Source organism: Anas acuta, chromosome 1 (genome assembly GCF_963932015.1).
Source record: "Anas acuta chromosome 1, bAnaAcu1.1, whole genome shotgun sequence".
In the NCBI taxonomy this organism is placed as follows: domain Eukaryota; kingdom Metazoa; phylum Chordata; class Aves; order Anseriformes; family Anatidae; genus Anas; species Anas acuta.
The window spans coordinates 201,137,509-201,164,645 of NC_088979.1; the positions used below are offsets into that span (position 1 = coordinate 201,137,509).

At 41.5% G+C, this 27,137-nt stretch overlaps 1 protein-coding gene across 1 annotated transcript in view; it reads left to right on the top strand.

The window, feature by feature from the left end:
* PRKCQ (protein kinase C theta) overlaps window positions 1–27,137 on the top strand; it is a 60,760-nt gene that overhangs the window by 15,692 nt on the left and 17,931 nt on the right. The window contains exons 2-13 of the mRNA XM_068670085.1: window positions 2,778–3,179; window positions 4,312–4,437; window positions 9,697–9,896; window positions 11,593–11,653; window positions 13,400–13,562; window positions 14,058–14,089; window positions 14,228–14,313; window positions 15,359–15,488; window positions 16,152–16,261; window positions 18,134–18,257; window positions 20,090–20,268; window positions 22,720–22,893. Of these exons, the coding sequence (XP_068526186.1) occupies window positions 4,320–4,437; window positions 9,697–9,896; window positions 11,593–11,653; window positions 13,400–13,562; window positions 14,058–14,089; window positions 14,228–14,313; window positions 15,359–15,488; window positions 16,152–16,261; window positions 18,134–18,257; window positions 20,090–20,268; window positions 22,720–22,893 (1,377 nt within the window). The 5' untranslated portion in view covers window positions 2,778–3,179; window positions 4,312–4,319. The remainder of the gene's footprint in view (window positions 1–2,777; window positions 3,180–4,311; window positions 4,438–9,696; window positions 9,897–11,592; window positions 11,654–13,399; window positions 13,563–14,057; window positions 14,090–14,227; window positions 14,314–15,358; window positions 15,489–16,151; window positions 16,262–18,133; window positions 18,258–20,089; window positions 20,269–22,719; window positions 22,894–27,137) is intronic.

Below are 27,137 nucleotides of genomic sequence, written 5' to 3' on the forward strand. Positions count from 1 at the left end.
GACCCACAACTGAGTCCAACTCCTGGCTCCACACAGGACCACCCAAAATCAGACCCTATGTCTTAGAGCGTTGTCCAAAACTTTCTTGAACTCCAGCAGGCTCGGAGACATGACCACAGCCCTAGCAGTCTGTCCAGTGCCCGACCACCTCTAGGTGCCAGAGCCTTTCCCTAATCCTCAGCCTGATCCCCTCCGTCTCAGCTCTGCGTTGTTCCCTTGGGTCTGTACATATAGCAAGGAAGCCCTGTTCCAGGTGCAGAATCTGGATTTTGCTTTTGTTAAACTTCACGTGGCTGGTGATTGCCAAGCTTTCTAATTCATCAAGATCTCTCTGCAAGGCCTCCCCATCCTCGAGGGTGTCAACAGCTCCTCCTATGAAAGTTTTGAAGAAAGCAATGGTTATGGGATATCCAGAGTCAGGGGGCAGAGGCAGGGACCCTAGCCATCACTGTTGGCATCCAGTATCACTCTAGCGGAGTTTCCTTGAAACCTGCAAGAAGACCTTGATGTGTGTTGAGTTATGCTGATGTGCAGGTCTCCGCCGTCCATACAAAGTGATCTTTGCAGGGTCAGGATCTTGCTTTTTGGTTAGCAGATGTCTGTCAGGAGGTGGAGATAAGTTCATAGCCTTCAGCTGCAACTCCTGGCTCCTTTGCCTCTTGGTGATGCTGATTCTTGGATAGTGAATTAATTCTGCATGCACAGCTTTGCCTAAAAAAAAAAAAAAAAAAAAAAAAGGAAAGAGTTGAAATTATTCCCTCTGTCTTCTAGAAAATGAGAGTTTGATGACATTAGGAAAACAGCATCTCAAATCCAGAAATATTTCCACTCTCCTCTCAGTTAACTCTCATTCAATAAATTGCCATCCTTCCCGCATCATGCATGCATCCATTTTCATTCAGCGTAGCACAGGAGCATCAATCCCACTAAAGGCAGCCGTCTTCACTGCAGTTCTGCTGACTTGGAGCAGAAGCTCAGTTCTTCCACTCTCTTTAACCACAATTGATTAAGGATATTAAGGAGTTTATTACTTCTTAATATCATCTGAGAAGGGTTTCCATATGTTGCATTATTCTCCAGAGTAGGCAAAACTCCCTTGTGCCAATGATGCAAGGTGCAGCATTGATGAACCCCAAGTAAGTTTCATTGGGTAGTTTATTGGAAGAGAGGTTGCAGGTGGCCCTTTATAAAAAGATGTATTTCATCCTTAATTTTCAGATACCTTACAGTATCTTTTCCACTGGGAAATTAAGCAGACACTCTCCATATCCATTGCAGCTGCTTCTAGTGTTAAATTAAACTGCTGCTATTACAGTGAGCCATTGCTGGAGCTGAGTGTGTTGTTCCTTAATTGTTTATGGCTGTGGATTTGAGCCAAGTAGCAGTTCTGCAGTGGCAAACACTGGAGAGATGACCTGGAAAACAGATGTTTGGGCCAAAGCCAAGGTGGTTTCAGGAAAGACAGTGAGAGAGAAGCAGGAAGCCAGTTATCTGTCTGATTTATTGGACAGGGTGAAGAAATTCACTACAGGGCGGAGTGCTCACACAAAGCTGCTACAACACAAAACTCTGATTCTAGACAGTTTTTGCAAGGTTTATATGGGCAGCTATTGGTTTTCTAGTGCGAGCACTAGGTGAGCCAAACCTACATGCTTTCATGGTGGCTACAGAACATTTTGTGTGATAGAGTGGTGTATGTGAGGTCCCAGCACAAGTCTTTCAGATCTGATACAATGGCTTTTTTGAAAGCTGTACTGGCTTTAGGAATCTGATCAAAAACAGTTGGAGCAATGACATTGGTATTTCACAGGACCAGGTGTTTTCACAATCTTATCTGTGTTGCAACTACATTGACTTCATGGAAATATGATGACTACCAGGCTCAAACTCTGCTTCCAGAGATATTTTGATTTGCTTTTCCTTTTGTCTTTGGACTAAGTAGGCTTCTCATATTTTGAAAAAAATGAAATGTCTAAATAATTACAGAAGGGGAATAGAATGATATATATATAATATATGTAATATATATATATAGTGTTATATATTATTATATGCATAAATACATACATTTATAAATATTTTTAATTCTTGTTAGAGAGATTTTTCCCTACCTAATTTGATCAGATTTCTCTGCTTCTGTCAGTACAGACAAAAATTTGAGTCTTTGTGACATGGACCATTCATAATCCTTTCACTGTACTACTGAGCAGTGCCATAAATGCCCCTCTCCACAAAGCTAACCATGCTTAAATATCTAAATGCAAGTGGTTTTCCAGAGCAAGTTCTTCAGAAACTTGGCTAATGTCTGTCTGCAATCCCCTTCAAAGAGATCCTGCCATCACCCTGAGAAGAACATGACTGTGTGAATCTCTGACATCCAGCCTCAAAGAGAGCTTTGCCTTACCCTTTTTTTTTCTTCTCTTTTCAAGTACATTACCAAAGAGACTATCTGAGTCCCTGCTATTTTCCTGCAAACTCAGTCCGTTTTTTAGTTAATTTAACTCAGGAGCTCAAATGGGAAGTAGAGTCTTCCTATGTTGCTCATTGCATGGATTGGCCTTGCTTAAGGCAATAAATTTAGGGAATCTCCTGCAAAACATTGCCTACTGAAATCTCTGTGAGAATATAGTTGCAGTTTCCTGCACAGGCCACCTGTTTGCAAAAGTCTCAGAAAGCATGGCAGTGTGATTGCTCAGCACCTGTGAACATTCAGGCCAGAATAGCTGGCAGTTCAGTCCCAGTGATAACTGTAGCCTTTTCTCTTCATTTTATAACAGGAAGAAGAAGAACTCACAATATCCAAGAGGCAAGAGAATCAACTACCTGCTGAGACCTGGCCATGTGCTAACAGAAAGTTGTTCTGACTTTTACTGTCACACTAGACTTTTGCACAAAAAGGGGCTGATGGAAACTCATCACTCCACACTGCTGGGTAAGAGGGGAGAAACTCAGTCAAAGGATTATGTCTTGGTTTCTCCAGTTTTCCTCTCTCTTTGATGGTCCTGTCTCCTGTTTCTTTGAACGGAGAGTCCAAGTTTTAAAGTCGGACTGGCCAGAGGAGCTCTTATCCTCATTCCTTCACTTGAGAAAATCCTTTCCATGTTGTCCGCAACTGTGATGACCAGAGAAGCCTCTCCAGCCAAAGACTGAACTTGTATATCAGGAATTACCATTTACAGGTAAGAAAATGTCATTCCCAGCAATGAACGTGGATCATCTGACGTGAAGCTAGAGAAGCTGTCTTTAGGATTGAGCATTATATGTGTAAAAGGGAAGAAAGGCTTGTGGTGCATCCTACCCCACATGCCATTCGACTTTTTGCTTTTGTAGTTGAACAATTTATTTGACTGTTAACAGCTGGTGGTAGGACTCATGCATTCAACTACGGTGGTCCAAGACACAGACATCTACAGATGAGTTCAAAGTGCCTCTTGCTCCCTGTCGACTAGAGGGGGAGCCAAGAATAACAAGCTCAGGAATTTACACAAAAGTTGTTTGGTAAATGCCAGTCCTTGGGTCCAGATGGCACAAAGATGGGCACCAACTACAGCGGTTAATAATTGCTGGCTTCACTAAATCTTCTCACTAGGAGCTCTGAAAGAGCCTGCAGAGAAGACCAACCCACAGGCTTTGTTGTGTTTCCTGGCATCTTGCTTTTATGTGTTTCTGTTTTCAGCTGCTTAGTATTATCCTGAGATCCATTTTTTTTTCTCCACGCCCTACACAGTGTGGTTCATACGAGCTGAATTTTCTCTTTATAGCTTCACTGATGAATATGGGTCAGCACCCAGTCAGTTGGATGCCTGAGATCATTTCCATGCTGTATATAAATAGTGTGCAGTTATTTCACGGTTTCATGTTCAGCTTGCAGTCTTCCAACAACCTTGTATTCCCGAAACCCTTTCTATTCTCATAGCATTCAGCTTCATGAATGCGTGACTCAACATCAATTACAGCAGAGGTTGTCCCAGCCAAGAAATTCCTGATTTGGCTCCTATGTATTGTTGTTCTCATTTCTGACAGCTGGTGTCGAGTCACTAGTCCTCAGAGCTGCTACTGCAGGTCCTTCCAGCCTTGCGATGAGTTCAGCTCCGTGGTTAAGCTGACAGCTAAGTTACATTACCTTGTGCACATTAAGCAGTGCTTGGTCAGTCCATCATCTCGCTAGGCAGTGGAGGAAGTCAGAGAGTCTCCAGTTGGATGGATAACTAACGGCTGGCATACCCCTGTCCGGTGGAGATAAGAGGCTGGTTAAAACCAAGGGAATTTTTAGACTCTTCCCAAATATCGCCTGTCTTTTGTTTGACACAGGACTTGTCATGTCTCCCTTTCTGCGTATTGGTTTATCCAACTATGACAGTGGCCCTTACCTGCCATCCCAGGGGGAGGTGATTAATCCTTACTGTGCTGTGATGGTTAAAGAAGCCGTGGAGTCAGGTAAGTGGGGAGGTGTTAAACGTGCATGTGAACTTTTTTAGAAACGTGTGAGTTTTACTTTGCCATTGCTGGTGCATAGGAAGCATGTGGTAAATCCTTATAAGGGTTTGTGAAATGCTTTTCAAGTCTAAACAACATGCAAGTTTGGGTTCAGAACTGCCTGCAAAAAGTCTGATTTGAAGATGAAGCTTAACAAAGTCTCTGTCTTCAGTGTGAGGTTATTATCAACCGAATTACAGGTCCCAGCATATGACACAGCTGACGAGCTGAGCTATATTCAGTTTCACTTTTATATGAGCAGTTGCTGTTCTGTCAGCTGGGGCTCTAGACAGATAAAGTCTGGGTGTCCTAGGAATATCCTGGGAGGTCTGCCCTTGTTTATCACATTTTTTGAGGAACATACAGGTCCAGTAACTTCCAGCCTAAACAAACAAACAAACAAAAAAAAAAAAAAAAATGAATAAATAAAAGCTCTCAAACATCCCCAGGCTTTGCAGAGGGAGTTAATTTCCCCACAGAACTGTTGTACTGTGTGATATATTTGGAGGTGAAACTGTCTGTTAAACTGTTTTTTGTTGTTGTTTCTTTTTCTTTTTTTTTTTTTTTCTCTGTCTGGATATATGGATTGTTGTACACTTTTCCTAACTGAACAGGAATGATGAATCCTCATTGGGAAAACACTTCGTATATGTCTTATGCACGAAAATAGTCTCAGTGAGAGGATGAAAAGTTTTTCAGTTCTGCTTTTCAACAGTCATTGAGATCAAGACCTTCAATGTTAGGAAATTTCTCATATTGGCTGTTATTTATCTTAAATCTTGGACAAATTCCTAACTCAACTGTTGCGATTCTTTAAAGATTCTTTAAAGATTAATTTGACTCAGAAATCCCTTTTTATGCCTTGAACCCCCAACTGCCACCCCCACCCCCACTCCCGAATCAAAACTTCAGGGGATGTAAAAGTAGTTTTAAAAAAAGAAATTTTAGAATTTTAAAATAATTTGGTATTTCACTGGTTTTTTTGGTTGGTTGGTTGGTTGGTTTGTGGTGGTGGTAGTGTTTTTCTTGTTATTTTCTTTTGTTTTTAAAGAGTCATCATTTATCACACTGAACTTCAGCTTTGTTTAAATTACACTTTCAATGATTCTGAAAGATGTGGTGATTGGTAAAGTCAGAAGGAAAGAAAATGTTGCATGACAAGATATCGCTAAGATTTCACTTTTCACTGAAAATGTGACTTATTTCAGCTCTATGCTGTGCTTGGTTGTTTGCTTTAATGAGACCTTTGAAAGAGCCATAACTCAAACTGAAGCCTCTGTCAGTTCAAAAGTGAATAAAATCAATTTGGGCAGAACAAACCTATATTTATTCATCTTACACAGAGCTGAAATTGTTTTCTGGCACCTAACAAACAAAAATGTACTAACTAGTGGCTATAATTTCTGTGTTTTGGAGAACCTTTAATAATAATAATAATAGTAAATTGTAATAATAATACCCTAACAATGAGAAATGAAAAAATGTGTTTGGAAGAACATTTTTTCCATTAGTGAGGATCAAATACAGAAAACAAAATGATGTGTTTCTGTTAGGTGGGGTGTAATTGCAGTTTTCTGACAGTTACATATTGAAACAGCCAGAGGGACTATTCTCTTGTGAATTTGGTCTCTGGTCCTCATCATGTCTGTGATAGCAGCAGGAACCTCACAAGACTGATTCATCTTAGACTCTTGGGGAATCACCCTTGGAAGACGTTGCTCTTAGACACCCTCTGTCAGTAATTGTGTCAATTTTTAACCTCCCCTAAACGTGATTAATCCCAAGGTGGTGGGATCCATCTCCCCTATTTCTAGCTTTCTGCAAGAATATTGATATCTGAGCAAGTTGGACACTGTTGCATTATAGCCCAGGGGATCAAGCAGAGATGGTGGATTCATCTCATCTTAAGGAAGAAACCTAGAATAGATCTTATGAATCACACCCTAGAAAAGCCCAGTGCTCTCCACTGACTCTGAGGGTAGTTTAGACAGTCTGTTCAGAGGTACGTGCCTGATATTCAGTGAAATGAGCCTAGTGCTAAATGCCAGAAATGATCTCAACATGACCATCCACAAGGGTTGTGCTCAAACAGCCTCAGAGAAGGCAAAAGGCAACAAGGATCACAGGACGAATGTTAGTTGAGAATATCTGAAATCGCTGCATTCTGGTTTGTGATTTTTGTTCATTATTTACTCTCCAATTCCCAGTTTTCACAGAGCACTTGTAGTGATGAAATTCAAAACATTTTTATTGTGATGCCTCGTTATGCAAATTTTGGCTGAATTGGCATGTCCAGGAAACAGAAATGTGTCTGCTGCAAAGGCTTTAAGAGATACAAACAACCCTGACTGCCAGACTTGTGCTCTGTCTAATGCATGCCAAGTATTTCTTCAGATCAAATGATTGCTATACAACAGTAAAAGCTGCATCCATGATAGATCCAATCCCAATTTCCTGCATTTTTTTTTTTTCTGGAACTCTTTCGATAGATGTGTCTACTGTGGCTTTTGCAAAGACCTTCTATGGACTGGATATATTATGTGTAGCACTAGGAAAGTAAGGGTATTGGTATTTGTTTGTTTGTTTGTTTGCAAAGGGACAAGTGATAGATGATGAGTATGTTAGGTTCCCAAAAAAAGGAGTTTGATTCATTGTGTGTTTATGCCAAAAGTTGCCTCATGTGCACCAGCCATTATAATTAAGTCACGGGGGCAGAGGACACAAGGTCGGGGAGTAATGCCCGTCATCTGTGGACACAAGGATGTCACAAAAAAGGGCACCCTAAAGAATTTCAGAAGACCAAGAAGGATCTTAATATATCTTATATATTTTTGCCACCTACTTATGTCATAAAAAAGATCTTGGTAATTTGTGATATAATCTTAAAATAAAAATAAAAATAAAAAACTTCACATAGCTAGACATGTTATAGCAATTTATTTCTGATGACAAACCATTCCAGAGATCATAGGCACCTCTGAGGTGTAAAAATATCTGTCCTTTAAAAATGGCTTCTGCTTTCCCAAGCCACCTGGCCTGGTGCCATTTTGACACCTGTCTTGGTGACATTTACTTCGTGAAAGATCCTGCTCCGTGCTTGAACTCAGCAGGCCTACAGGAGAAGTGCTTCCAGCTACAGTGGGAGCTGCTCCCCAGGAAAGACAGATGCTATTTCATTATTCAGGAGCCAAGGGTTAGACTAATCCTTGGCAGGACTCCACAGACGTCAGTGGGGATGCGCTGGGGATGCGTGTCTGATCCCGTGCACTGGCCAGTTCATTCGCATTCTAGGGTTTGTTTGTTTGTTTGAGCTGTACATTTTGGAGTGCGATGCTAGCCAAAGCACTTGTTTTGCAAGTGGTGTGGTTCACATCCTTGGAGTGGATTGATGAGGTGGCAAGGGAATAGTGGTCCTTACTGAGATTTCTGTCCTCTGTTGCATATTTTCTGCCTTATTTTGGTTGCTTTCGTTGAAAGAGTGGCTTAAATATATATTTGCAAGTTTGATGGGAATGAGTTATGCCTCTGAACAATGGTATTTGACTGTTTAAATCCTCATATATGAAAAGCCAGCCCTTCATCACTTAACTGATGAAGACTGAGGCGCTCTAAAATTCAAGAAAACTGAGTTTTAACCTAAGATTTAGCTGCACAAGTATTTGCCATACCAGAAAGTGATTTTCTGTTGTGGGAGTGACCTCTGCTTAGCTTTGCAATGCAATCCAATGCTGATGGTCAGAGCATCCTGCAGCTCCAATCAAGTTTATGTGGATAAAACAAGCATAAAACCGTTCCATGAGAGGCAAGTGCTGGGCTGTGGAGTGAAATTTCAGCAAGTTGTTATTGATTGTAGGATTGTCCATAAATCCTTGACAAGTTGCTTTCTCAAATTATAATTACCTAGTGGTGGTGGGACATTTTTGTTATGGTCTCACAGCCCTGATATTTGCTTTATCCCCAATAAACATTCTCTCATGTCCTGAGAAGAATGTTGCACAAGTTTAATCCATCCTGTAGGTGCAGTGCAAGCCTCAAAAATCCCTGAGTTCCTCCCTGGGGAAATCAAAGCTGATTAGAGGAAAGAAACCTGAATTAGTTCTCCCATGAAGGGAAAGGCAGATAAAGATTTCCTCCACCACATGTCATGTTCCAGGCTATCGGCTGCATGTGCTTTTCCAGCTGGTGGGGTAAGGGAAAGGGCTGGGACTGTTGGAAACAGGAGCAGGGTCTTGAGGAGACAGGAGTCACAGCTCTACTGCTCACACAACTGTTTTTTATTCTCTTGTTCCATCTGCTTTGACATTTGATAGACTGAAAGTTTGCAGAGGGTAACTGTGAAGTAGAATTTCCCTTAATTTCCAAGCCTTTTACAGGGTATAAAACTGGCCATGTGAAATGAAGCAAGCTGGCTGAGAAGCTTTTAATTTGACATATCGAAGTAAAGAGATGATTGCCAGCTAATGCTAGGGCTCAGAGACACCTTACATCATTTTAAGATGTGTCTGTTGTGAAGGAAGAGGAATGAGTGCATGAAGAGGTGCAAGAAAGGTCTGCTAGGTCAACAGCTCTACCTTGCTGTGGATATGGTTGCAGGTTTGCAAGAGAGTTATTTATTTTTAACAGACCTGAGGTAGCTGAGAAGTAACATCGGACTCACCATGCACAGCAGCTGAGCCTAATCACAAAGTGCATCCAGATTTTGGGGGCATTGAAGCAAACCCTTTCATTTCTCATTGCAGTAGGACAGGTGACACATGTAACTGGTTATCTGTGATGGGACTCATGTAATTAGATGTGGGTATCTTTCTGTGTCAGAATCTACATTTTAGATCTACTTAATAAAATTAATGTAATCAGGGTTGGAAATTGTGTTTCTCTAAAGTAGATGCCTATATTTGGTCAAATAAATGCACCCTAACTCCATTGATGTATATGCACTAAATTCCTTTCACTATCTCTGAAGGCAGCCGATATTCAAATAGATCAGATATTGACTTTCACATTGTAGACTCCTAAAGTTAAGTGAGATGAATCCTTTCCCAGCTTTAACTCCACACAGTAACTTCTTAAGACACTCTAACATTATCCATTACATACCTTCCCCAGAGAGAGACCTTAAAGTGTGTAAATAACACAAATCTGTCTCAGGGACTGTAGAGTGGCAGCCTTAATGCAGATGAGAAGAAAATCTAGCTAATCCAAACCCTTTCTTGTTGACAGAAAATGGCCAGGTGTACGTGCAGAAGAAACCCACCATGTACCCACCGTGGAACAGCACTTTCGATGCTCACATCAACAATGGCAGGGTCATGCACATCGTCGTCAAGGACAAAAGTGCCGAAATGGTCTCAGAGACCACAGTGGAACTCAAGGTGCTGGCGGAGAGGTGTAAAAAGAGCAATGGGAAGACAGAAATATGGGTGAGCTTCATCATCTCCTCTTGCAGCATGTGATGGGAAGCTGAGGAATAATGTTTTGAGTCTGCTTGGGTTTATCTTGGAGGAAAGATCTCCATGCCTATCACAAAAAAAGGGAGCACAGCAAGTTTGTATTACCCGCTGCTGTTATATTGAAACATATGCTTTCTATTAGCAAAGATTCTGGTTCATGTGAGCTGTGCCCATGTATTAATTTTTGCTTAAGGAATCCACTGGGGACAAATGGTAATTTAAGTGGCTAAATGTGAATTATTTTATGTGCTCTAGGGAAACAGCTTTAAAAATTTAATCTAATATCAAGTAACTGATTCACAGCTACCTGACATCAGAATTATGCCTGAGGAACTCCTTTAAAATCACCGGAGTTACAGTGGAGTAAATTTGAAATATCAGTCTTCATAAGGATGCTAAATGTAAGGTTGTATTCCCTGACAGTCCAAGCAAGAAAGCTGCTGATAACAGTCTTTAACATGTACTATTCAGGAGCAATGTCATGAATAACTAAAAAGGGGAACGGCATTTGGAGAGAAACTGATTTCCTGGAATTGTTTTGTTTTTCCTGCCCGTTATCAAGTTAAGCTACTTGAGTTAAGCAGCGAGTGGAAATGTCAAAAAGGCCTTGGCTTCTTAAAAGACTTAAGGGCATGATTTGGTAGAGAATTGCACTTTTAACACAACACTTGGAAAGAATGAAAATACTTAGGGTTGAAATTGAAAACTGGAAGGCCTTGCTCAGCATCACTCCAACTCCAACCCAAGGCTTTGAAGGTTTGGGAGGCTGTAGTGTGGTGAAGAGGAAAGGGGGGATGTAGGCAGAGTACTGCTTGTTCGTCCTGTTTTTGTCCCAGCCTGGGAGCATCTCCTGAGGTCTTTACTCACTCCCAGATACAAGTTATAACCTAAGGAGGCTGGTCCCAGATATCCCATCCATCAAAGATTAGGATGGGAATGAAAAATGTTTTTCTCACTTTTCTGTACGATGTCACTGCTTCACCCAGAGAGGTAGAGAGGTAGCCCAGCTCAGAATGTGCTGGAAATGGGTGGGGAAGACACTGCTGTAGTTTTCAGCCTGAAGAAATCCTTGAATTGCTGCTTCCTATACAAGTGGACCCATATTTTAAAAAGGCACGTATGGATGAAGGTTTGGATAGGTGGGTCCAGTAGGAAGACCTAAAAAAATACCCGAGAAATTTTGTACTATCACTCACATTGACTAATGAAAGTTAGAATTGCAAGTGCAAGTTTCTAAAGATTTCAGAGATTTCAGCGTTCTTTTAGCACCTGTCTGAAGTTGGCTGGATTTTTAGAGGACTTCCCCCTCGTATAATCCTCTGGGAATGACAAGTTTTCTCTATAGACATGCTGGTCCTGACCTGCTGTTTAATAACTTGCTTATAATTTCTGTTTTAGTCACTTTTATCTGTTCAGTCATGCAGCTCTGAGATTTTGATAAAAGCTGATCAATCTACAGTTGCTGCCCACTCACCATATACCCCCACATCAGTATGAAAACTCAACTATTAGTATTCATTGGCATTCATCAGTTCCCACTGGGAAACTGAGGTAGCTTGAGCCATCTGAAATGATAGTTGTTTCTTTGAACGTCTGTTTAACGATTGCAATTTTCTTTTTCTTGTTTCTTTTTCTTTCTTTTTTTTTTTTCACTTATCACAACCAGCTAGAACTGAAACCTCAAGGGCGAATGCTGATGAATGCAAGATACTTCCTGGAAATCAGTGGCAAGTGAATTTATTTGCTAATTGATAGATGTAATTTCTGGTTACATGGGGCAGATGTGGTGTCTTCACTGAAAGCAGAGCATACTTTATTACTGATTTATTCATAGGAACTATCATAATGTTTTGAAATGAACACCACAGAAAAGCAATTACTATCGCATGGTGGGGATGAAGACTGACTGCTCATCTGTAATTTGTAAGGCAAATTTTTGGTTGTTTTGTCATTGAAACAGTACATTTTTCTTATTATACAAGGTAAGATGGAATAGATACATAAGGAGCCCACTCCCTCTGAAATCATTGCATGTGTATATATGCATACAACATGTACCATGGTGTGCATGATAGTGCAGACATAAAGGATGGGTTATGTTTTACAGCTGACAACACCTAAATACACGTGAGTTGCGTGCCTAAGAATAAGAGCAATCTAGGCTAAACAGGAAAAGAACCTAGAGAGTGATTCATCTGATCAGATGCAGGTGCCTGCTGCATGGTGAGCTGAGTCATTTGCTAGGCTCCATTGCCTGCACCAGCTGGACCTCCAGGGACGTAGCACTGGCTTAGTCACCCTGAACAGGACACACCTTTGTTTAGGTGTCTTCACTGAGAACTCAATCTTATCTGCTGAGCTCAATGTCTGTGGAAAATGTATTTGCTTTGTTGAAAGAAATGGGTTGCAATCAAAATGGTCAGTCATGATCTCCTGTCTTTGATGCCAAAGTTTTTGCAGTCTTTCAAGGATGTGGGGTGAAGCTATAGGTTGTAGATATCTACAAGAACCTTCATTTCCAGAATCACAGAAGTACTGAAAGCAGCTAATAGAATGTGTATATCGATATTCTCCTCATCCATTCCCAACTTTAAAATAGAATAGATTCTTGTTGCCTCCTTTCATGTTATAAAGCATCGGAGAGTCCAAAGCATAGAAAATGCAAGTTGCATTTGTATTACAAATAGCAGGATCATCATCAGATCAGTCAGGAGGGCAGTTTCCACAGAATATCTAGGTAATTTTCTGTGTAATGCATGACTTAATCAAGACGGAAATTGAGAGTTAGATATTGTGTGCATATCAAGATTTGTAGACTTGAGCATGTACCTAAGTGCACATGCATATATGCATGAGTAGCCAGAGTTGGTGTGTTTTCTGTTCTAAAAAGTTTAAATACGAATTCTGAATAATGACATGAACACAGGAAACAGCGAAGCAACTGTTGGCATGGAAAAATAACAACAACAACAAAAATATCATAAGAACATACATAAATGTTTACTCACAACCATAGACACGCACACATGAAAGATTCAGTTAAATGCCCACATTTCAATATCCATTTATCTATCCATCTATCTATACACGTGTATGTGCATTTATAAATAGATATTCTTATGTAATTTATCTTTTTTATTGTTCTTCAGTGCCATATAAAGTTCAAATGTAATATTTAGCTGCAAATTACCTCTCCTTGGGAAATTTCTGGTCTATATTTCAAAATAGCATTATGAATATTCAGGGGAGCTTAAAATCCTCAGTTTGAAGTCATTTTAGTGTCCCTGTAGGAATGGTAGATAAAAAAATCCAAACAAGCCTTGTGTGGATTTCAGAAAGCAGTATTTCCTTAAAATATTCATTCCCATGAGTGAATCATCAGCTTCGGTCAGTTAGTATTTTTTGGCAACTGCATTTTCTCAAGGTGCCTGACCAGGACAGTGTACCCTAACAAATCTTCTGCTTCCTTTCAGATGCAAAGGACCTAGCTGACTGTGAGACCGAAGGCTTTTTCTCCTTGCATCAGCGCAGGGGAGCCATCAAACAGGCCAAAATCCATAATGTCAAGTGTCACGAGTTCACAGCCACCTTCTTTCCACAACCTACCTTCTGCTCCGTCTGTCATGAGTTTGTCTGGTAAATGAAAATAGATCTGTGCACATTTTCCCCTTTCAACTTGAAGGAGCAGCTCTGCTTCTTTAGTGAATATCTCTGTTCCTGCTGTCAGCAGGACTGGAGGCTTGGCATCCTGCATGTAGGAGTTACTGCATCACTTCAAGGATGTGGTTCACAGTTGTAATTCCAGCTGTGAAAATTCCTTTCATTTTTAGCGTATTATTGTTACAAATACTTTTGTCTTTGCCAAATGCATGGTCGTTTCTAATCAGCCTAGTTTGCTGTTTAGATATTGCAAAATTCAGTATGTAACTATGGACTGGAAGGGCTGTGAAAACCAGTTTCCAGCAGTTAGAGTGAATGAAGATAGTTAGATTAGAGAAACTCTGTAAAGATGGATAAAAAGCAAGACTGTTTTATTCTTTTTCTTTCATAAGTGTTGCTTTTCTTTCAAATGTAGAGGCAATTCAGAAATTTCAGAAAATTCAGAATTAACCATTTCTCTGTTTATTTCAGGGGTCTGAATAAACAAGGCTATCAATGCAGACGTAAGTTTTTGTGTTTGTTTTTGTTGTTGTTTTGTGTTTTCTTTTTGTTCTTTTTTTTTTTTTTGTTACTATCATTATTTACTTTGTCTTTTCTGAAGGGATTTTTTCATGAATGCTATGACACATTTGTTCTTTCAGAATGTAATGCTGCCATTCATAAGAAGTGCATTGATAAAGTAATAGCCAAGTGTACAGGATCAGCAGTCAATAGCAGAGAAACAATGGTATGTATTAGTATTTGGTTGCTTTTAAAACACTTGAGTGTCATTCATATCTCTTCTGCATTGCTGTAAAAGAACTTCATATGAAGCAAAGCATGCTACTGAACTAAAATCTGTGTGATCTGATCTGCATCCTTTGTTTTTTGTATGCCCAGTGGTTTCATTACCTCCTACTTGTGATTTACTCAAATCTGCCACTGAATAAGCAGTCACCGAATCAGGACTGACGTTTTCCTAATGTATGAAGTATAGCTCAGGGAAAAGCCATGGACTTGAGGTGGAGAATTACTAGAGGAAATTCTTCACTATCCAGTGTTAGGCAGGATGTCATACTGAATTTTCAGAGCAGTACTTTAACACCCCAGTCTGTGTCATCTGAGATTTCCAAACCATTAGTGGAAGATCCAGCATCTCCAATATTTTTTTTTTTATATATCAGTTTATAATAAAATTTCTTTTTGGTGGGCAAAAATGGAATTTATACCCCTGATATTACCTTTTTCTTAATTGTGTTCTACAGCTTATGTTTTTCTCCAGTCCCTGGTACATGTTATCATTTTACAGTCTTTAGAGATGAGAGTCATCTCACCTGTATTCTAACACCTCCAGTGTAAATGTATCCAGCTTTGTCATCACATTTAAGTCCCTATATACGAAAAGAAAAAAATAGGCTTTTCTAAGGAGTGATTCATGGCAATAAATGTAAACATCCATTTTCAGGATGAGATTAATCTTTTTTTGAATTACCTCTGTTTCTCCATTGAGCATTAGGGAATCTGGGTGAGTAGCTGAGATGCAGACAGCTACCTGATCAGATAAATCAAACCCAAGGATTAAATTACACAACTTCCAATGAACTGGACAGATATTATATATTAAACTTTGTCTTTGTGTGTCTGAATGTTAGATTTCTTCTTGATGATCATACCCAAGAAGAAAACAGCAGTAAATACCCCACCTTCTTTGGTACAAGGTCGGGGGCTGTTGATTTTTCATGCAGAGCTGCAGCAAAGAGAAGGGAATTGACAACATGGCTTTTCTGTTACAGTTCCACAAGGAGAGGTTCAAGATTGATGTGCCTCACCGCTTCAAAGTCTACAACTACAAGAGTCCAACGTTCTGTGAGCACTGTGGCACGCTGCTCTGGGGTCTTGCACGGCAAGGACTGAAGTGTGATGGTGAGTCCCTGGTGTATGTGGCACAGTCTGAGCATGAGAGCAGGCTGCTGTCTTTAGAGAGCTCCAGTCTAAAGAACCAAATATCATTTCATGCATTTCTGTCTGAAACCTCAATGAGATGGTGTCAGGGATGGTGAAGATGTGGTCAAGAGGACCATCCCTCAAGGAGGATCTGTAGAAGGATATGTGATCCATGAGGCTGAAGAGTGACTTCCCAGAGAGACAAAGGAATATTGCAGTGCCCACTAATGATATTCCAAAATCACTCCTAGAGTTACCTTCCACACTCTATTTTCACTATCAGACAAACCTAAGACACTTCCCCTTCATGATCCTATGCCAAAAGGGAGATCCTGTTCTGTGACCACTGTTATCTCTGAGCTGAAGTGCATTATAGGGTTTTGGAAGTCTGTATTTGCCAAGATTGATGGATGTAAAAATGCCCAGTAGTAACTATAAAAATCCCATCTCTGGAGACTAACCAAAAAGCAACATGAGTGCAGTCTAATCAGACATAAATGATGCTGTGGAGCCTAGGCTTTGAGCTTTTTATGCTGGTCTTTGCCACTGGCCAACAGCAACATCTTCCTCCCCAACCTGAAATTAAATCCTTTATAGCCCAGCAACTTTCTGTTGTCCTGACACCTCTGTTCTTTCTTTCAGCTTGTGACATGAATGTCCATCACAAGTGCCAGACAAAAGTAGCAAACCTTTGCGGAGTTAACCAGAAACTAATGGCTGAAGCTCTGGCAATGATAGAGAGCACCCAACAGGTATGTACTTTAATCCATGAGTGACCTGCAGAGTGAAGGATCAATTGTTCAATGTTTGTCTCAGTACAAGAAATAAAGGCATTGAGTGGAGCACTGTGGGTAGCTAGTTCAAAACAGAGAATGGAAAATGGGTCCCCATGGGCAGGGACACCTCCCACCACCCACCAGGGATGGGACAGCCACAGCTCCTCTGGGCAGCCTGGGCCAAGGCCTCACCATGTTCTGAGTGAAGAATTTCCTCGTAATGCCTTGTCTAAATCTACCCTCTTTTGGTTTAAAGCCATTCCCCCCATCCTATGGCTTCACCCCCTGACACACAGTCCCTCCTCAGCTCTCCTGCAGCCCCTTCAGGCCCTGGCAGGCTGCTGGGAGGTCTCCCCGGAGCCTTCTCTTCTCCAGGCTAAACAACCCCAGCTCTCTCAGATTGTCTTCACAGAAGACAGGCTAATTAATTATGTTAATGGAAAAGCATTGTCTCTGAATCAGGAGTTCTCTGAGCTACATATCGCTGGAGATAGAGAGAATCATTTGAGGAGCTGGCCTGACATGCTTATACTCTCCTTACATCTTTACAGGGTGTCTGTTTGATGCCTGTCTCAGAGAGGACATGACCTGGATGGACTCTCTGATTCAGCACAGCTGTAGTTACATTACGTTTGTAGCTTAAGTTGTGTAACAGGGTCCGAGAAACAGGGAGAGGAACTTGGTTTGGGTCCTTTGGTGTCATGACCTTGCTCTGTGGTTGTCACTCAGCAATTTCTCCTGTGTCTCTCTGACTTGTTTGTTGTGAAACTCATCAGAGCAGGCACTCTCATGAAGAGACCTGGACCTTGGAGAGAGGATCTAGATAATACTATCATGTAAATAACACTGAGAGAACACAGCAAATTGACTTAAAAGAAGGAAAAATAGTCTGTCACAAGCCCCAAGCCTCTAGAGAGGATTCTAGTTCCAAACCAGGATTGTTAGGAGATGCCTCTCAGCTCTTGAATAGCCTCAGAGGGGAACAAAATCTGTAGGTTCACAGTCCTGCATATTTAGGTTCTTCCAGTATACCAAGGCAAAATCTTCATACACACAGCAGGTGTTTTTCCATCTGTAACTTCCTGAGAGTCTACCTGCAAGGTTTAACTCTGCATACTGCTCACCTTTATTCAATAGGCGGTGTTGCCAAATCTTCAAAGAGGATTTTTTTCTGCTTTTACTTCTCCATTTCCTATCTGCTGGCTGTCTGCAGCTCCTTGAACTACATACAGGTGTCTTTGAGTCACCGTTGAAAGGTGAAGAGGGCAAACGCTGGATTCTTCTACCCAAATATTCTTCTTATCTCCAAAAATTTAGGCTATTGGAACTTCTTGAGCTGTAGCTGATGTCTTAGTGTTTTAATAGCTCTCACTTGATTTCTCTTTCATGCTTTTGTCTCATTACACTTGAATCCAGATGAACTCTTATCCTCTGCAACATGCCAGGAACAGGAGTTCCTCAAAATGACATCCAGGCAGTGTGCAGAGATAAGACTGCAATATGATCCTGCCTACAGGTTCCCCTTCAAAGAGAACTATTGGGAAGGAAAATGATAATGAAAATGTCCTTTGTGAGGATAGCCATGGACACGGACCCCTGTGCAGAACAGGGTATCATTGCATTGGCAGTACAAACACCTAGTAACACACACAGACACATAAGAAGCCTTGCTGAAGGTTGTGGGTTCCACAAACCCCAAAACATTGGGTACAGTTATGCTCCTTTCAAATACAAAGACCTCTTCTATGTTTTGGCTTGTGTGACAGTCACAGTCAAGAAGCAACGGTGTCCATAAGCTCAGAACATGACATTTGGCTTAAAAGTCATTTGCTGTTTTCTGTAATCCAGGCTCGATCTCAGCGTGACACGGAACAGATCTCCAGAGATGGACCTCTCGAAATCGGCCTCCCTGTACTTGTGAAGGATATAACACCTCTTCAAGCAATTCCAACGTCTACAACAGGAAAAAAAGGTAGTTTCCCCTAGTGGTATGGTACAGCAGGCTTTTTTTTTTTTTTCTTCCTATTGTACACAGTTTGGTGGGGGTTGCAAGGGTAGAGAATGTATTAGCCAATTAATCTTTCATGCATTTTTCCTACCTAGAGCAAGACATATCCTTCCTCATCCCTGAATATCTTAATCTCTTTCCAAGTTACTTAGGCTAGGCAGATACCCTAAATCTCAGCCTGTTTCCTTTCTTCTCTGTAAACCTGCACTTTCCCTGTGCCATCCCAGCCTCCAGCAACATAAGACACCAACCACTACTCATCCAGCTAGTCCCTAAACTCTCTGATCCAGTCCTAGAGCGTAACTCTTACCTCCACTGGCAATAATGTGTTTATTCTTCCCCTGGGACTCACAAACCATAATGTATGAGAAATTTAAACAGAATCCAAGCTTGGAACAGGAGGTTGGGAGACATTCTGATCACCATGGCTAATTCTCTTTCTGATTTCTGATTTTTGGGTAGAGGTTGACATCCAGTCCCTCTTAAAAACATTGACATCCCCACTTCATTCACCCAAGGAAAATTACACTCCTGGGAAGATCCCTTGTTTGTCTGCTTTATGCTCAGGTCAGAGAACTCCGGATTTTAGGATCATAAATGTCACTTTTCTTTCGTAAGACCTGTGTGTCCCACATAGAAGGTCTTTTCAGGACCAGTTTCATGGTTTATGGTGCTCCTCCAAACACCATACTGAAAGTGCATCAGACCTGTGATGGTACTGACACAACATTTTTGCAGACTCCCACAGGCTTTAAAATATCAGAAAGGGGAGGAAAAAAAGAAAAGTACTGGTGAATCAATACTTTAAACAAAGAAGGACTAAGACAGTAGGTGCTCAGTTCTAACCCTAAACAAAGCTCAAGATCACCATCATCATATTTCTCAATGCAAGTAAGTACTGCCATGTATGGAGTTAACCACTCAGAAACAGAAACTAGAGAAAAAGCCAGATGGCACTGGCTAAAGCATGTCAGAGCTACATTACAAAAGTGCTCTGTGTTTGATCCAGGCTATCGAGACTCAGAGGCTGGTTTTGGTACCATATGCTGTTAGACCCCTGACAGAAAATTAATGATGTTCCCATCTATTCTTATTTTCTGTGGGTTGCAAGGAGAACTGACTATGTTGATGTGTATAGTAAAACCCAAATGGATTCACATCTTGTTTATGTATAAGTCTGTTTGTCTGATGAGTAGGGTTCTTTCTGGTCAGTGATTAAGGACAGTACAAGTATGTGAGTGCATGGGATGAATCCAGTAAGGGACAGGCCCTTTTAGAAGTTCACATACATCCAAGTGAATGGAGTATTGAAGAAACTCTCAGTAATTCCACTCCAGAACAGCTGGAGTATTTGATCAGAATGTCACAACCAGAGCAGGGACCCAATATGAAGGTGCTGTCCCTACCATCTGTTTCACATGCTAGTTTTGCCAAGGGCTTTAGAAGAAACCATAACCCCATCATAACAGCAACCAGCAAGAAGGAATGAAGAACACAGGCTGCCAGAAATAAAGGTTTTGTTCATGTTTTGCTGCTATGAAGAAGAAAGACAGATGAAGAAGTTTGTAAAAAGGTAGTAATGGCATTGAAGAAGGTGGAGTTACACTGGAGTAAAATTTCCTCTGGAAAGAAGGCAATGTGAGAGCAGAGACATTCTGCTCACCTGACATGGCCACCACATTTACATGTGTTTGAAAAGACCTTTTTAAAATTCTGTTCAAAATACCTTGTAAGTATTCTGGGGATTTTCTCCTTACTTCCAGGGGTTTATTTGAATACTTTGATGTGTGTTGCAGAGCCACAGGGCATCTCCTGGGAGATTCCAGTGGAGGGCACAGGGAAAGGAGAGTCTCTAACAGAACCAGACTTGGGAGGAGAGCAGCGCCAGGTACAGCAAGAGGTCCAAGTGCAGCTAAAACTAACCATTGAAGATTTTGTCCTGCACAAGATGCTGGGGAAGGGCAGTTTTGGCAAGGTAAGCATTAAGAGACTGCAAAGCCACTGCATAGGTGTGCATATTGCTTGTTATGATACTAAATAACACGAGGTTTCAAGGCCACTTAGGGAAAAACAAATATCTCTATGCCCTCAAAGAACCCTTGTTCCAGCATGACTGAGTCTTGAACCCTGTCTTCTCCTCACCCATTCCTCTGCCCCATTAGTTGCTCTCTCATGAGCAGCCATGATAGGAGAGGAGAAAAATGACTCCTTCTGTGCAGGTTGTTAGGCCCTGGGCATCCACAGAGAGCTGGTGAAAAAAGTCTTTTTGCTGTCCCCCCTCATGCAGCTAATCCCACCAGTTTAGCCAAGCAGCCTTGGTGGGAGGCAGAAGCACAAGCCAAAAAGGTGAGTGGGGATCACCTCCCTTCTCCAGAGCAGCAGGTCCCAGCTGGGGACGCTGATTTCTCTTTCCCAGCTCTGATCTGTGCTGGAGCATAACGCAAATTTCACAACAGCCAAGAATGTGTGGTTTTGAAACAAGAGCCACCTGTTTTCAGTACTTTCATTAATCTTGATGAATGGTGGATTGTTCCTCCTTCTTGCAGATGTCCCCTGAAAGGGGACTCATGTTATTCAGTGCCAGCTCAGAGCTGCATGAAATAATTTCAGAGGGACTCTCCATTGTGTTTTCACATACAATAAGGAGAAAAAGAATCATTATGTACCACATTGCTCAAATCCCAAACCTTTCCAAGGTGAAAGCTGCCTTAAAGAAGGCCTGCTTTTTACCTGCTGAGTTGGAGCAATTGCTGCAGCCAGTTCTTAAACTGGAGAGACATTTGCTGTGTTGGCTTTCCATACTTGAAAACACTTGGCATGTCTACATTTTGCATGTGAAGTAGAGCTGAGACATCTGAATTAGAGCTAAGTCACAATACCCCAAATTCCACACCCTGAATTAACCCGGCCTCAAGAGCATAGATGCGATAGAAACATTTACATTGTGAGGCAGAAACTTCTATAAGTCATCTAGTCCAGCCTCCTGCCCAAAACAGGTTTCCTCAGATGAGATTACTCAGGAGCTTGTCTAGCTGAGTCCTGGACATCTCCATAAAAGCAGATTCTGCACCTTGTTTCAGACTCATGTGCTAATGTGGACTCTCCAACCTTGCAAGCATCTGTGTTTCTCTGCTATGCACCATGTGGGTGTGGAGAGGATGGGCTAGTTCGTGCCTTTCTGCAACAAACCTCACCCACAAGTTTCCTGTGTAGGTATCACTCCCGGTGCTCTGATCTATTTGGAGTGAGATTCACTTCCCCATAGAGGAGACGGGGTGTGCAGATCTCCACGCCTGAGGGATCTCTCCAGTTCTGCATGGACCTGGGGAGGTTGAGGGCTATACCCATGCGAGACCTCCCTTTGCATCAAGTCTAACATTAACTACATGTGACTTGGGAGTCAGCACGAGTCACACATGTATTGTGCTCTCCAGTTTGCTTGGGAGAGCAGAGCCCTGCCCAGAAAGTTAGTTTAAAAGGGTCCCTGCAGCATCTGCACTGTTAGCATTTCTGGTCATTCACTGCAGAGACAGAGGGAGGCTCTAGGTTCTGTCTACTGCTGCAAAGTGAAATATATCAGTAGCCAAAAAGGCAAATAAAAATTTTGTCAGGGTTAAAAAACATCTGAGCCTGCTCAGTAAATAGTGTGTCTTAGTGAATTTCAAAGGTCTCTTTGATGAATCTTAGGTATTTATTCAGTCTATGGGAAACACTGTTGACAGGCTGTTGGCATCAAGGTCAGGACTGGTACTGCCTTCCAGCAGAGTCTACCTTGCTTTGTGGTCTCAAGAAATTCCTTTCCTGCTGCTTCACCTCTCAGTTTCCCCGCCACAAAATTATGTCTCCCCTGTGGTGTGTTTTGCTCTTCTCAGAGAAGTCCTGCAGAAGCACAGGGAGCCTGTTTTTTCTACTCAGACTTTCTGCTAACAGGGAGGAACTACTACTGGTGGACTCCAGTTTACACCTACTGAGGATCTGGTGCAGGGTATTTGCATTTCACATGTTGACAAAGCAATATTTTATGATTTGTTATTTAAAGTCAGAAAACAGGAAATGTACCTCATGAGGATTTGCATAAGGTTGGTTTCTGTCGTCAGAAGTGCTCAGCTCTCTGACAAGTCCTATCCACATGAGCATGCAGCCCATGCTCTTGTAATTACCAAAACCTACTCATTCTTCCCCAGAGTCCAACTCCATAAAACTGTTCTGGATATGGGGAAAAAGCACAAAGGCTACACAGTCTTAATAACTTGATCCAGACTTAAATATAAACATTTTTAAGGTCTGGCCTCATTAATCCCTCATTTACCCATGCAAAATGTTCTGTTCAGTGCTGCATTTCAACCCACCTCACTCAGCTCCCATGGCTGTGTTGCCAGATAAGAGAGAAGAATGTTGGCCTTCTGAGCAACTGTTTCTATCCCAGGTGTTTCTTGCTGAGCTGAAGAGCACAGACCAGTATTTTGCTGTGAAAGCCCTGAAGAAGGATGTGGTGCTGATGGATGATGATGTTGAATGCACAATGGTGGAGAAGAGAGTCCTCTCCTTAGCTTGGGAGCACCCGTTCCTGACTCATGTCTTCTGTACGTTCCAGACCAAGGTAAGATGAGCATCTGTCACCTTCCTCCATGAGATGAGGATGCTTGACTGAAATAGGGAAACTTGGTAATGTGCTTCAATCTGCTAGATGTTAGGAAATAGCTTTGACATGAAGTGGTGTTAAGGGAAGGGATCTTCAGAAGGAAGAAGTGGCTCCAGAAGGAAGGAGCTCAGGAAGTGGCTCCAGAAATCGTGTCAACCTTCCCCTTATTAACCTGGAGGGGAGGACTTTCGAGAATTATGGCATCCAAGGCTGATTGAGGCTGCTATGCAAAGACAAACTATTAAAATCTGCATCCTTGTACCCTGGCTAAGGATGTGCAAAGGCCACATCCACAGCCAGAGTACAGATGTGCCCACACTAGTGTTATCTGAACCTCTTGGACCATGAGGCAGTACCACTATGCTGCAGTGACAAGCATGGATCAGGACTAGCTTGAGATGCTCTGTTTATAGAGAACAAACATGCTGCCACTCACTTTGGAAATCTTCTTTGACCTCAGTTTCTGTTAAATTGCATCAGACGCTTCCTAATTCATCCAGGACCACTGGTGATCAGTGAACTGCAAGGCTGCATTTCAGAGGGGCAGTACAAAGAATCTTCACCTAAAATGCCTCTTGATACTCCAAACCAAAATTGAAGCAGCATTTAAATAATGTATAAATCTGGCCCTAAATGACAATGAACCACCAACTGATTGTCTTTCCAGAGCCTTTTCTACAGCCAATCATCTTAGTGCTGAAGCACACACATTGGAACAGAAAGAAAAAAAAATGATGGAAGGAAATCTGAGAGACTGTTTGTCTGTCTAAGCTACCCAAACAACTCCTGATAGACATTTGCTATCCCAGAGCTCAAATTCAGACCAACATCACTCTCACAAGGCTGCTTTTTCAGGGTTTTGCTAGGGTGCTCCCAGCTCTCGCTCAGCCCCAGGATTTAGTGACACAAATTACTGCTGGGTGTGAGGTTAGGACCTGCTCAGCGAGCAGCTCACTGCTTCTGCAGGGTCAGGAGAAATATAACCTTTGCCATATACCCCAGTTGCCTAAGAGATGTGGCACCTGTTTAAAGACAGATTAAATTTATAACAGGGAATGTCTGGGAAATGCCGTAAGGGGTGTGACACCGAGCCCAGGCATTTGTGTTTAACCCCTCTGGGGCTGTTGGTGAAGAGGACAGCAGGTCCCAGGAATTGATCCTTGCCTGGAGAGAAAAGGAATTAATTTTTATTTTTTTTTCCCCTAGATTTTAGTGGAAAAATTAAATTGCCCAACAAAGCAAAGACAATCAAGACTTGATTAAAAATACAAAATATTCACCATCACAGCTTTATGAGGGAATTATATTCCAGAGAGAATTGCTTGGGCTGATGGTAACTCCAGGTGCCCAAGGCGTGGCTGGCTGATACCAATGGCTGATGCACAACCCTTGTGTGCAGCAACTGAGCCCTGTTGTCTGCCATCCAGCTTGGTGAAACCCCATTCTGGAGGACAGGTTGGGGTTAGATGTAGAATGGGCAACCTGTAGCTCTGTTTTTTGTTAAGCACTCTTGCAAAAGTCAATTTGACTCATGAGACCACAGCAAGAAGATGATGACCAAACAGGGTCAAGCCAGGAGCCAGGTGGGATTTTCTGACTGTTTGGGGAGGGCTGAGATGGGGCTGAGTTGAGGAAAATCTTCAGGATAGAAAAGCATTGAGTGCCTGCAAAATTCGTGGGTGCCTTGTGATCTTTTCCCAAGTGATCTCTTCCTGCTCTTTCTCCTGGGCAGTGTCACAAAATTGCCCTCTTGACATATAGAAAGAATCTCCATCCATCTCATCCCGAGTCAACATTGCCACATTAAAAATATTGGATCTCTCCATTTTGCCCTCTAGTTCACAAACACAGAAGCTGGAAGGTGTCTGTCCAGGCCAAAGCTGCTCTGGGCTATGATTGATTTCTGGCTTACGTTTTTCTCCTCTGACCTTTGCAAACCAAGCAGTGCTCACTCAACACGTGAGAGTCATTCAGAGCAGGAGAGCTGTGACAAGCCATGGACTGTTTTTCACAGCTCAAAGGAGAGCATGGTTCATTCGTAATATCTTTTGGAGCAATCATTTTAGAAGCCAGGGCAATGCTGTTTAAGGCCCTTCTCTGGACTTTAATATCAAAAACTTCTTTTCTTTGGAAGTCTCCACTGGACAGATAAGTGGTTTCAAACAGAAATGCATGTGTCAGTGCCTTTCTGAACCCTCAGTGCTTTGGTTTGCAATATTTCTTAGCTGCTTTGGGTACTGAAGCCTCTGTAAAGGACAGTGAAAACAGGAAAAGTCCTACACTGAAACAAGAACCTCAGCAGTCCCTGCGTCCCCAGAGGGAGAGAAAAAAAAAAAAAAAAAAGTCATATAATCTGTTGACAGTCCTCTGAGCTCTAGGTTGAGTTTCTTCCTGGCCTCAACCCAGGTAATCAGTGCATGCTCAAATATATAAAGCTTGACAGCCCTTCAGACAGGTTTTTTAGGCACCAGGCACCTAATGCCACTTTTTATTCCTAGGGAGGTTGAGTGATCAGTGCTTTCAGAACTCAAAATACTTGTTGTGTTATGTTACATTAGAATAGATTCAAACACATGTTGTTGTTTTTTGTTTTTTTCCAATCTGTTTTTGAACTTTTTTACTTTGCTTCAGTCGTCTTTGCATCCCAATATTCAGCTGACATAATTATATGGTGTGAATTTTAACAGCAAGCTCAGAGAGTTGTTCTGTTTTATTACATTTAAAGAGACACCGTTATGTTAAAGAGAAGGAAAAGCATGTTTATAATTCTTCAATATCCCAACATGTTAATGTCTAAACACAGTGAATAGCACTCCAGTGCTTGCAACTTATTCTTCTTTTTACATTTCACTAACACTCTGTGATAAGAATAGTCTTTCCCTTTTTGAAAGTCACTTTCATTTCTAACTGTTTCTTTACTTCATTGACCAGGCTTTTATTCACACTCTTCACCTAAATGCAAATTAAACCCATAGGTTTTTTGGCTGGTAGTACAAAATAGCAACATAAAAGACTATCTCAACCCAGAACATAAGTAATCTTTATTGTAATTTAGAAGCAAATGTTACAGAAACATTTCTATTCTGCTGTACTGGTATATTATATCTTTCCAAAATCCTAGTGGTGAGACATTTTCACATGCTCTGTTGTTTTAATATACTTCATACTGACTTTAAAATCTCTTACATTGTCAGGAGGGAGAAAAGGATTGTAAATAAAAGCGTGGTCTTAATTTACAAATTCTTAGACTTTGAAGTGTTTTACATGAGTATTTCCAGGGGGTTCTCATCAAAATGTCTCCTCAGACTAAATTATAATTCCTGCAAAATTTTCCAAGGGCAATTTTACTTTTCTCCTCTCTTTGTCTTGTCATTAAAGAAACAGGGCTGAATTATCTGACATGAATCAAAGCATGTGGGTTTGGCCCATGTGTGTATGAAACCCACTGGATGTTCATTCCCATCACCTGGCTGTGCCACAGACTCTCTGAGAAGTCCATATCACAAGATGAGATGTCCTGTGAGGTCAGACCAGATATCTTTCTAACCAGCATCCTGATTTTGTCATCAATCAACAAGGAAGGCTGAAGAAGAAAGTACAGGGTCAGGCAGTGATTTTTCCCATGGAAAATCCATCCCCAGCTATGGTGCTCAGCCATTTAGGAGACAAGATCTTGAAGGCTCAAGGTTTCTAAGTGTCCACATTCCTGGTCCTTTGTTGGGGATAAGTCATCTTGGAAATTTCTGATTCAGGTCTTGTAAGCCAAATTTTAGCCAGTTGGTGGAAACGCTGGGGAAAAACTAGGAAGTTTAGGGAGGCTTTGGGGATCTTACCTCTTGCAATCTGCAAAGCAGGCAGAAAAACTGGCAAGGTCTTGTTTGATCCTGGCCAGAATTTCAACATGGTTCAGTAGAAATAGCAGCATCTCAGCAGAGCTTTGGGATTTCAACAAGATTCTGCCAAAGTACATGTGAGCAGCTGTAATTATAACATCAAAAATCTGAAGTCTTTAAAAGACACTTCTAGGTGGTGTCTGCCTATATGAAGGGAACAGGTGGATTGTCTTGGCAAGGAAAAGAGGGGAGCAGCTCACAGACAGGGGCTTTTAAGTGATAGATGATCAATCTATTAAATATACATATTCTAATTGCCTTCCTGTTACACAGATCTGAGGTTTTCCTGGTCCCAAAAATATTCAGCTT